This window comes from Penaeus vannamei, chromosome 30 (genome assembly GCF_042767895.1).
Source record: "Penaeus vannamei isolate JL-2024 chromosome 30, ASM4276789v1, whole genome shotgun sequence".
In the NCBI taxonomy this organism is placed as follows: domain Eukaryota; kingdom Metazoa; phylum Arthropoda; class Malacostraca; order Decapoda; family Penaeidae; genus Penaeus; species Penaeus vannamei.
This window is the reverse complement of record NC_091578.1, coordinates 2070654-2082362: the sequence shown is the minus strand read 5'-3', so window position 1 is coordinate 2082362 and position 11709 is coordinate 2070654. Positions and strand designations below refer to the sequence as shown.

At 42.5% G+C, this 11709-nt stretch overlaps 1 protein-coding gene across 3 annotated transcripts in view; it reads left to right on the top strand.

Moving 5' to 3' along the window:
- LOC113823234 (facilitated trehalose transporter Tret1) overlaps positions 1-11196 on the top strand; it is a 16635-nt gene extending 5439 nt beyond the window's left edge. Inside the window, exons 2-6 of one of the 3 annotated variants that reach the window (XM_027375849.2) lie at positions 2790-3047; positions 6932-7042; positions 8263-8392; positions 8926-9108; positions 9377-11196. In XM_027375849.2, coding sequence (XP_027231650.2) covers positions 2805-3047; positions 6932-7042; positions 8263-8392; positions 8926-9108; positions 9377-10416 — 1707 coding nt within the window. In that variant the 5' untranslated portion in view covers positions 2790-2804 and the 3' untranslated portion in view covers positions 10417-11196. Of the gene's footprint in view, positions 1-2786; positions 3048-6931; positions 7043-7117; positions 7261-8262; positions 8393-8925; positions 9109-9376 lie in introns of those variants that run through there. The other 2 variants (XM_070142824.1, XM_027375850.2) reach the window with 2 other exon arrangements.
- The last annotated feature ends 513 nt before the right edge of the window (positions 11197-11709 follow it).

Below are 11709 nucleotides of genomic sequence, written 5' to 3'. Positions count from 1 at the left end.
TGCCTTCGCTCCTGCCGGTACGAGAGCCCCGCCCCCTCGAAAGCCCCGCCCCCTCGAAAGCGCCCTCTACCGGATGGAAGGGACGAACGGAGGTGTGAGTACCCGCGGCCGTTCATGCAGTCACGTGACCCGGGAACACGTGACAACCCGCTGGCAAGTCACGTGGGTGGAAGCGGCGCCGTGTTTAGACCCAAGATTTAGTCGGTCTCTCATCCTCGGGGGGATTTCTTCACGCTCGTCTGGACGGCCGCCAAGATCACGACGCGGCTTAAAACACATTTTTGTTACCAAGCTCGGTGTAGGTGTGACTTTTTTTCTTTTTTCTTTTCTTTTTTTGGACGGGGGGGAGGTGGGAGGGGGGGTTGGGCGTGGAGGGGGCACAGTGCCAAGTATGCCAGGAGGAGGAAGCGTCTGCCGTGGCCGTCTGCTCGTAAGAGATCTTAACTCTGCGTCTTTTATTCGGAAACCGCTCGACGTATAAGTTCTGCGTTTCCTAGAGCGAGTTCAGTGTCACGTGACCCGTTCGATGGCGCCTAAAGTTTGAATGAATTTTATTATGATTTTTTATTACTAATTTAGCTACTACTACTGTTCTTGCTACTACTGCTACCTGTACTACTATATTACGATGTTTTATTACTACTATAGTTACTACTACTGTTCTTGCTACTACTGCTACCTGTACTACTATTACTATCAATACTACTACTATGACTGCTACTACTATTGTTTCTTCGACTACTACTACTGTTCTTGCTACAATTGCTACCTGTGCTAATATTATTATCAATACTACTATGACTACTACTGCTATTGTTTCTTCGACTACTACTACTGTTCTTGCTACAACTGCTACCTGTACTACTATTACTATCAATACTACTAAGACTACTACTACTATTGTTTCTTCGACTACTACTACTATTACTTCTACAGCTGCTACTACTGCTACCATTAACTTATAAGCATTGTCGTCCTTGTTGTAACCTATTATAAGTACTATTACAAGTATCATTAATATTATCATTGTCAGTATCATCATTGCTGTTATCGATATTATCAATAATATTATCCTTATATCTATTATCATCATTATCAATAATATTATCATTATTAACATTATTATATTTATTTATTTATTATTTATCATTATATTTATTATCATCATTATTATCATTATATCTATTATCATCATTATTATCATTATATTTATGATCATCATTATCAATATTATCATTATTATATTATTATTATTATCATCATTACATTTATTATCATCATTATTATCAATAACATCATCGTCATGTTTATTATCATTATCATTATTATTATTTATCATTGCCAAAGCAACAGAGGTAGGGAACGAGTATATAAATCTTCTCACTCTATTAGTACTACGGTTCATTTCACTTTTTTTTTTTTTTTTTTTTTTTTTTTTTGAAAAGCCACGAATTTATCTTGGCTTTTGTTTCGGCGAGTTGCCATAAACCTACACGCTCTGTACATGTGCATGGGAAGGCGTACACATATTTATAACTATATCAATTACACACCCATACACACATAAATAAGTAAATAGATAAATATATATGCACATACATATTCGCACACACACACACACACACACACATATACACATATATATAATATATATTACACATATATGTATATATATATATATATATATATATATATATATATGTATATATATATATGTATATATATATGTATATATATATATATATATATTACACATATATGTATATATATATATATATATGTATATATATATGTATATATATATGTATATATATATATATATATATTACACATATATGTATATATATGTATATATATATATATATATATATATATATTTACACATATATGTATATATATATGTATGTATATATATATATGTATATATATATATATATATATATATATATATATATATATATATATATATATATATATATAGGTGCGTGTGTGTGAGTACGAGGGTGCGTGTATATACATGTACACATATGCCAAACACACAGACATACAAGCAATTATCATCCCAGATTCCATTCCTTTATCGGAATACGTCTTCTGAAACTGGAGAGACGTGTATATATGTGTAGACACGCTCAGTAGAGACGTGCGATCGACAGACTCCTTTCAGACGCACACAGCTGATGTCTTATAGATCTGACCTTTTGCGAGAAGCTAAAAATGTCTTAGCAGTCTGCCGTACCCGTCCTATCTGTGTTCCTACTACGTCTTTTCTGTATTTCTTGCTTTGGTTTTGAGTATCTGGATGGTTCTGTTCCTTTATTGGTTCCTCCTTCAAATTTCAAATAATCTCTGCATTGTCATTATCATTTTTTATCATTGCCGTCGTTATCATCGGCCATTTTTTCTGTTCTATATGAATGTCATGATTGTAAACGATATATGAACTACCATAAACTTTTATCACAATTACCATGTCCTGGAATCCCAGCTAACCACATCGAATCTGACGTCATTATCACCACCATCAATAATCCTCTCTATTCACAACATTACCATCATCATAATTCTCACTGTACACCCACAACATAAACACAAACCATGCGAATGCGATGATGGAGCCTAGACTTCGGTTTAAGTTGTCCCTAAACGTATCCGTTAACTTTAACAACATCTTGCTCTTCGCTTCAACTTTGCAATTCCTTTACTTGTATCACGATTTCGTATAAATTCTAACATCATTATACAGATAACTACTATCAACTTACACCAAACAACATGTCTATCAGCAGGCAACCAAACCGAAGATGGCGCCGCTACCTGACGAACACCAGACCACAAGCGTCGCCATGAGACCAGGCGTCGAAATCCCGGAGGAGGGGCAGGAGGAGAACAGGAAGGGCGTGGAGACAGACCCGTGTCTCGGGAAGGAGGGCGCGTCTAAGGAACCCAAGAAGAAGAAGGAGGAGGAGGAGAAGGAAGCTGGGAAGGAAGAGGAGGAGTATCCCATGTTGGAGATGCTAGCGCGAAGCATTCGCACGTCGGCGAAGGTACGGGAGGGGGGGGTGTACGTGTGTGTGTGTGTGTGTGTGTGTGTGTGTGTGTGTGTGTGTGTGTGTGTGTGTGTGTCTTTATCTTCCTGCGAAAGAGAAAGGGGGACAGCTAGCGTGTGTGTGTGTGTGTGTGTGTGTAGATATATAAATAGAAAGAAAAGAAAGGTAGATAAAGATATAGATGTCTCGATATATATATATATATATATATATATATATATATATATATAAATCCCTATATACATTTACATATTTGTTTTCATATGTTTTATCATATCCCCATGCACACGCACACACACACATATGTATATGTATAGATTTATATTATAAATGTATACATATATATAGAGATAAATTGATAGCTATAGATATATGTGTATATGTATGTGTATATGTATGTGTATGTGTGTGTGCGCGTGCGTGCGTGCGTGCATGTATGTATGTATGTATGTATGCATGTATGTATGTATGTATGTATGTATGTATGTATGTATGTATGTATGTATGTATGTATGTATGTATGTATGTATGTATGTATGTATGTATGTATGTATGCATGTATGTATGTATGTGTGTGTGTGCGTATGTATATATAGAATTTTTTTCCCATCTACTCGACATCTTTAATTTCCTTCACAAACCAAAAACGGAAGAGCCAAAGACAACTCCCTGTTGGAAACCGCCCGCCGCCCACAAATAGTTCGTTTCGCTCGCCAAGAAACTAATGACGACGAACGAAAAGAAAATGAGTCTAACTTGACCGCACGGAGGGTTCCTTCCCTTTAAATACCTCACTTCGGAGCGTCAGTCTCAAACCTCGTTTTTTTTTTCCTATTTGCTTTCTTAAATTAGCTTTTTTTCCCCTTCGTTCTATTCTCGGTTTGCTCGCACTGTATTTTACTCGGGTATTTATAACGTTTCCTTTATTACTAAGTGCATAGTTCGGTCTTCAAGTGGTTAACGCCAATTAAGTGATTTATGTCAACAAGGTTTACTTTTACGTAAAAAAGTTTTCGTTTTCGACTATTCATTGCGGTGATATGTTCTTTTAGCATTATGTAATTTTCAAAGAATAAATTTGTGAGTAATATTCACTTAAAAAAGTGAGAAGCAGAGAGAATGAGAATGAGAATGAGAATGAGAATGAGAATGAGAATGAGAATGAGAATGAGAATGAGAATGAGAATGAGAATGAGAATGAGAATGAGAATGAGAATGAGAATGAGAATGAGAATGAGAATGAGAATGAGAATGAGAATGAGAATGAGAATGAGAATGAGAATGAGAATGAGAATGAGAATGAGAATGAGAATGAGAATGAGAATGAGAATGAGAATGAGAATGAGAATGAGAAAGAGAAAGAGAAAGAGAAAGAGAGAGAGAGAGAGAGAGAGAGAGAGAGAGAGAGAGAGAGAGAGAGAGAAAGGAAAGAAAGAAAGAGAGAGAGAGAGAGAGAGAAAGAAAGAAAAAGAGAGAAAGAAAGTAAAAGAGAGAGAAATAAAGAAAGAGAGAGAGAGAGAGAGAGAAATAAATAAATAAATAAAGAGAGAGAGAGAGAGAGAGAGAGAGAGAGAGAGAGAGAGAGAGAGAGAGAGAGAGAGTTTCATTATTCTGAAAGGCAGAAGCTAAAGAAAACAGTGCCACCCAAATGCATATATGAGGATGCTATTCTTGTAATTTGCATCTGTCTCGGCACTTGAATTACAAGAGAAAAATATCAGTAAAACCAAATGGTAGGAGCAACCTTAATATTTGTTTATGAACTATTTATTTACTTACATACCCTTAGCCACACACAGCATATAAATACTATATATTGATAGATAACAAAAGTATAAACACACTGTATGTATATATGTTTATGAATTATTCACTTATTTACTTCGTTTCAATACATATCCTTAACCACACTCTGCATATAAATACTATATATTGATAAATAACAAAAATATAAACACACTGTATGTATGTGCAGACGCGAGTGCATGCCCGTGTGTACTCGCATACGTGCATACATACATACTCGTGCACGTGCGTGTGTTCGGCTCTTCCAAAAGGGGTTAACAGGCTAGTCGCTAACCACAGCTCTTCAGTCGGACAACAGCCGGTGATAAGGAAGGGCGCGGCTTCTCACACTCGGAGGATATCGCTATTTGAGGTTATACGACAATCCGTTAGCCCCTCCTGTTGTCACTGGGGGCTTTGGTGGGTGCGGGGCTTTTGTCGGGTTTGATGGACACGGGTTTTTCGGGTTAGATGGACATGGGGCTTTTGTCGGGTTTGGTGGACACGGGGCTTTTGTCGGGTTTGATGGGCACGGGGTATTTTTTCGGGTTTGGTGGGCACGGGGCTTTTGTCGGGTTTGGTGGGCACGGGGCTTTTGTCGGGTGTGATGGGCACGGGTTTTTTCGGGTTTGATGGACACGGGGCTTTTGTTGAGTTTGATGGGCACGGGGTATTTTTCCGGGTGTGATTCGGGATGTTTCGCGTCTTCGAATCATGACATTGGGGGAGACATGGTATGGAATGCGACTTCCTCAAATGGGTGTTCTCGGGCGTGGATTTCGAAGGCGGTTTTCTTATAAATCGTAAATGCATTTTTTGTTATAGATCACAAATACGTTTTTATCTTGTCAATCATTAATGCGTTTTTGTTATAAATCATAAATTCATTATGTTATAAATCATAAATGCGTTTGCGTTATACATCATCAATGCGTTTTTGTTATGAATTATACGGTTTCCTTATCAATCACAAATGCATTTTTTTTTTTTATGACATTTAAAGACGCGTCATGCCATGCACTAACGCCCCCAGCCTTAAAGGAAGCGGCCAGGCCTCCCCCAAGCCAGTGGCATGACGAAGCCTCAATCAGCAGCGTCCATCCCAGCGGCCAAGGACACCTAACGAGCTCTATGGACACAAGGGGCGGCAGAGGATACGCGAGCGGCGGGGCGGACGCAGAAGGAGGGAGGGTGGCAAGGAGGAGCGACTGGGAGAGGATGTGGCGGACGGACGCGGGAGGGCGCCGGCGGGGCAGGAGGACAGGTGTCTTCCTGGTTGGTGACGGCGTGGGTAACTCACCTGGCAGGATGAGGTCGTTAGGGCGTCGTCGGAGGGCATGGCGGGCTCTGGGAGGGCGGCGGGCGAGGGACAGTGTCCAGGCGAGCGGCCACGTGGTGTAGGGGCTGCGTGTCTGAACTGAGGGCGGTCACGTGTCGACTGAGCGACCTGGGGTGTGCACTCAACTTTCGCTCTTCGAGACCTTTTCGAAGCGTGTTTCACTCTCTGTCTCGAAAATCGATTCATTTTATGTTTCAGTCACGTGGGAATACCTTTGATTCTGACTTTGCGATAAACCCCTTTAGTTTACTTATAAGGCGAGGAAAAACTAAAAACAGGCTAAAAAGGGCTGATTTTGAACTATATCAACACCCAGAAAGTATATAAACGTTTCTAATTATTTCGTTAACGCATCACGTGTTTAATTCCCCGATAAAAAAGACTATGTGCCAACTGACGATAATAGTAAACTGAACTCCATCAGCTAATAACAGATATCAAAGCTTTGCAATATGGAAAGATATGCGTCGGTAATTACTTCAAAGTGGCATTAGAGGTAAATCCTTCCCACTGATCCAACACCCAAAAGGTATACGATTACACACGAATTATTAATTGCCATCATGATATCCTATCAAGCAGAGGAAAATTGTTAAGAAAGCCAAACAAAGTAAAATCCCCGTCACCTTTTAACTATCCCAGCCTATCCATTCTCTTCCACGAACGTCCTTCATTAAGATACATCAAGATCTTAAAAAAACACCAGTTACAGCGGGAAAATTACACCAATAATCCTCACTTCACGACTTCCTTCCAGGGCGACCTCGGAGACACAAGTGAAAGCGCCTGCTCTCCGACTCAAGCACCTTACGCCGACCACCAATCAGGATGCTGCTACAGTCCTTACCTCGGCCCTTATATACGACAGGTAACCCCCACTCTTCGTGTACCTTTGCCACTCACTCTCACCTCCCGTAGACGGCGAACAGAGGCGGTCTTGAAGCCCTCTGCCCCTCGCCAGAGACGGAACACGCTAAGTCACCTTTGAATCTCACCAGCCATGAGAGAATGCATGTGAATGATGATGATGATGATGATGATGAATAGGCAGGACGGAGGAGCCACCAGCTGTTGGCTCGTTTGGAGGTGAGTGGTTGTTTACATTTGGGGGCTGAGGGTTACGGTCGTTTCTCCCCTTTTTATCTGGTTGGTATTCCGTTGCGCATTCATCTATTTCTCTCTCATCACGTACTTATCTGTTCGTTTGTTTTTATTCGCTTTGGCGGATCTTCCCTATTCCATAACATTGTAAAATATGAAAACAAAGATGATCATGGACTATGTTCCCTGCAGCATTGTGATCGTAACTTTGTCATGCTCTCTGAAAAGAAGTATTTAAAACAATTAAATTAAACTGTTTATGAATCCGGTTTGCCATGTGCATTAAAGGCATTTTTCAGTATCTTTCGTGTTTTCGTTAGATATTCATGGAATAAAACCTAATGGTTGTTCATTCACAGTAGTGCTTTTACAAATAGATCTGATATTGAGCAATACTTGAAAACGAGGCATTGAAAGAAGCTATATAAACGAAAAGCTCTATTGTTAACACGCCAATCTGAACCAGGTGGCATTATCATTATCATTGCTTTGAAATAACTACAGGAACAGAACAGATTAAACGGAAATTAGTAGAAAAAATGTGTATTTTTCATATATTCTAATTTACTTGATACTTCAAGTAGTCTGCCTTTTTCATAGATTCGTTTCATTCATTTTATTCATTCCCTTATCCACTATTTTCGATCACTCATAGTAGCTTTAGGCATCTCAATTTCTGCACTGCCATAAGGAATAGATTTAGAAAGGTGGACTTTACACTGAGGGTAAGTGGATCATACTTAAGTACTGCAGGAGATTCGCATGACTGAGCATTTTGATCCTAGTATGCACCAAAACAGGGGCTATGTATTGCATTTTCCCCCCAAAATAACTCATGACCACAATAGCATTACACGTATTGCTTTAAACCCAAGTCATATAAAAAAATATAATGAATAAAAAACCGTAAAGCTTGTTGGTATATAGCAATCAAAGTAACCGATAGGATTCACTCGAGCAACTCATAACAACTCACTCTTTATATAGGTAACAATGGCAATAGTGGCGTGCCTGGCTGGGGTATCAGTGGGCATGATCCACGCATACCCTGCTGTGGCTCTGCCCCGCTGGGAGGAAATGGGTACGCCTCTACCCACTGTGCAGGCCACGTGGTTCGGTAAGTATTCTCTGTGGTTTAACTATGGACTAATTGAGGGAAAGGGGGATAGGGGTATCAGAAGGAGAGAGAGAGAGAGGAGGGAAGAAGAGAGAGAAGAGGGAAGGAAAGAGAGAGAGAGAAGAGGGAAGGAAAGAGAGAGAAGAGGGAAGGAAAGAGAGAGAAGAGGGAAGGAGAGAGAGAAGAGGGAAGGAGAGAGAGAGAAGAGGGAAGGAGAGAGAGAGAGAAGAGGGAATGAAAGAGAGATAAGAGGGAAGGAGAGAGAGAGAAGAGGGAAGGAGAGAGAGAGAAGAGGGAAGGAGAGAGAGAGAGAAGAGGGAAGGAGAGAGAGAGAGAAGAGGGAAGGAGAGAGAGCGAGAGGGAAAGAGAGCGAGAGAGAGAGAGAAGAGGGGGATGGGACAAACAGTCCGATAGATAGGCTGGTAGATACAGACGAGAATGTTTCAATATGCCAACATCTCTTACTTGCCTATATACTTTATATCCATTCCAGCACTTTAATCCTCTCTTTATTTCCTTCATTTCCACTCCAGCGTCGGCACCGATGGTCGTGAGTATGCTGGCCTGCGTCGGGTCCGGAGTCCTGGTGGAGAGTCTGGGAACGAGGAGGATCCTGCTCGTTTCCCTCCCCTTCCTCGCCCTCTCCTGGATCATGGTCGCCGTCGTCCATCACTTTTGGGTCCTGCTGGTTGCCAGGATCATCCAGGGTGCCGTCGGTGAGTCGTAGGAATCCTGTTGGTGGGGATACCTTAATAGGAAGCTACACCATTGCAAGAAGATGCATTGTGTCCGTTTTGTGGTGACCAAAGATGATTTGGTCTGTAAAGAATCAAGAACTTTGAATTACACTGCTCTCTGCTTTTTATGATTTAGAGATACTTGACAAAATATAAGGGAGGGACCTAGAGGTGAGATATTATTTCATTAAACTCTGCCACCTCTGAATTCTTCCCGATGGTAACGCTTTTGGCTCGTCCGTTCCAGCCGCCGTGTACATGGTGGTGATCACGGTGTACCCGGCGGAGGTGAGCGTCCCGCGCTGGAGGGGCATGACCATGTGCGTGTCGGAGGCCATGGTCATGCTGGGCGTGTTCATCACGTACCTGGCCGGCCTCGTCCTCCAGCCCTCGCCCCTGGCCTACATGATCGCCGCGTCGCTCGTCCCGCAGGCCGTGTGCTTCTACTTCCTCCGCGAAGCCCCCCTGTGGCTGGCCAGGCAGGACCGCGACGAGGAGACGGCCGCCTCCCTGGCCTGCCTCAGGGGCCCGTACGCCGACATCACGACGGAGCTGGAGCAAATTAAGTCTTCGGTGCTCACGGAGAGAATACAGAAGCCCACCGCGTCCGAGCAGCTTCTGCTCCTCAAGAAGCCGACCTACCTGAAGCCCCTGATCCTGTCCGTCCTCGTGCTGCTGTTCAAGGAGCTGACGGGGCAGTACGCCGCCATGGCCTACACCGTCCAGATCTTCAAGATGGCCGGCTCGTCGCTCGACCCCTACCTGTGCACCGTGGTCATGGGCGCGGCGCGCTTCCTCCCCTGCTTTATGTCGTGGCTCCTGATCGAGCGCCTCCCGCGACGCCTCCTGCTGTCGTCCTGCATGACGCTGGCGTCCTTTGCCCTGGCGACGCTGGGGGCCTTCCTGTGGTTCTGGTCCCTGAAGGAGGAGCCCCTGCCGGAGTCCATGGGCTGGATCCCGCTCGCCTGCCTGCTGGTGTTCACCCTCGCCTTCGGGTCTGGCGTCGGCACCACCTCGTGGACGCTGGTGGCGGAGCTCCTCCCGTCGCAGGTGCGCAACGTCGGCGCGGGGATCATCAACACGTCGTTCAGCCTGTTCCTGTTCCTGGTGGGCCTCACGTTCCCCTTCATGGTGGAGCTCATGACCATCGGCGGCGTGTTCATCGTGTACTCCGGCTGCTCGCTCATGGGCGCGCTCTTCGTGGTCACGTGCTTGCCCGAGACCAGGGGCAGGACCTTCGCCGAGATCCAGAGGTCCCTCGACTCGCACACGTCGAGCGCCATTTAGGCCGCCCTTCCTGCCCTTCACCGCGATCGTCGTGGCTGCAGAAAGATGAGGCCTTGTCGGAGGCTCGAGTTTGGACACTCATTTCTCTATGTCTGCGATAATTTCAGGTGAAAAAGAACAAGTATATATATATATATGTTGATAGGTTTGGTTACAATAGCTTTAACATAGTTATCAGCCCGAGCTCATTCCACAATCACCCAATATTTATCTGAGATATTATAGCATAATCGCTTTGATAGCATAGCGATTACTGGTATAAGAAAAATCACTATTTTTCTCATAACTCACATCTCGATTCCTCGTCCAAATATTAGCCTTGTCCTTGGCTTTTCCTTTAGGAAAATCTGGAACTGACATTGATTCCGTCTTGGATGAAACAGCCGCGGTTGGAAAGGACAAGAAAATACGATTTTTTCGAAACCTTATCTGTCTTAGATTTCCTTTTTAGGTGGATCTACTGTATCGAAAAAATGGGTAATTATGTAAAGTTTTCAACTTAGTAGGAATCCATTGTTCCTCTCGATAATTTCTTATTTGTTGTCGTTTCTTATCATGGATATTCTTATCATCATTATTTCACATAAGTGGCTGTTTGTCCATTGATTTAATTCTCTTAATTCTACGCTACTGGAGATGCGTACACGTTGTGATACGTAAGTGTATGTACACTACAAACACAAACGCACACACACACACACACACACACACACACACACACACACACACACACACACACACACACACACACACACACACACACACACACACACACACACACAAACAAACAAACAAAGGAACACGAGCACTGAATCCTACCACAAAAAAGGCCTTAAAGTGTAAAGTGGGCAAAGGACGACCACTTACTTACAAAGTAATGGTAGCATTGTTCTTCCTGTTGTTGTTAGTTGATCCCCAAATAGCAGGGCGTAGTCTGGTGTCTCAGAGCTGCAGCTGGACGACAGGGACTGGGTGTCTGTGTGTATATTGTATACTGCTGAGCGATTCACATATGTGCCTATTTTTTTCAAGTTAGTGTTAGTAAAATGATAAGAATCGATGAGTAAAGAATAGATATGTGTCCAAGAGACGGAGCGAAGGTCAGAGCTGTTCCTTGGGCTTTGTTCCCAAAGGGAGGGAAGTTTTTTGTCAAGCGCACCTACAGGAGCAACGGATTTTGTATGTCTGTGTTGTCGTGAGTATTACAATTTACAAACATACACACATATATATATAAAGATATATATATATATATATATATATATATATATATATATATATATATATATATAT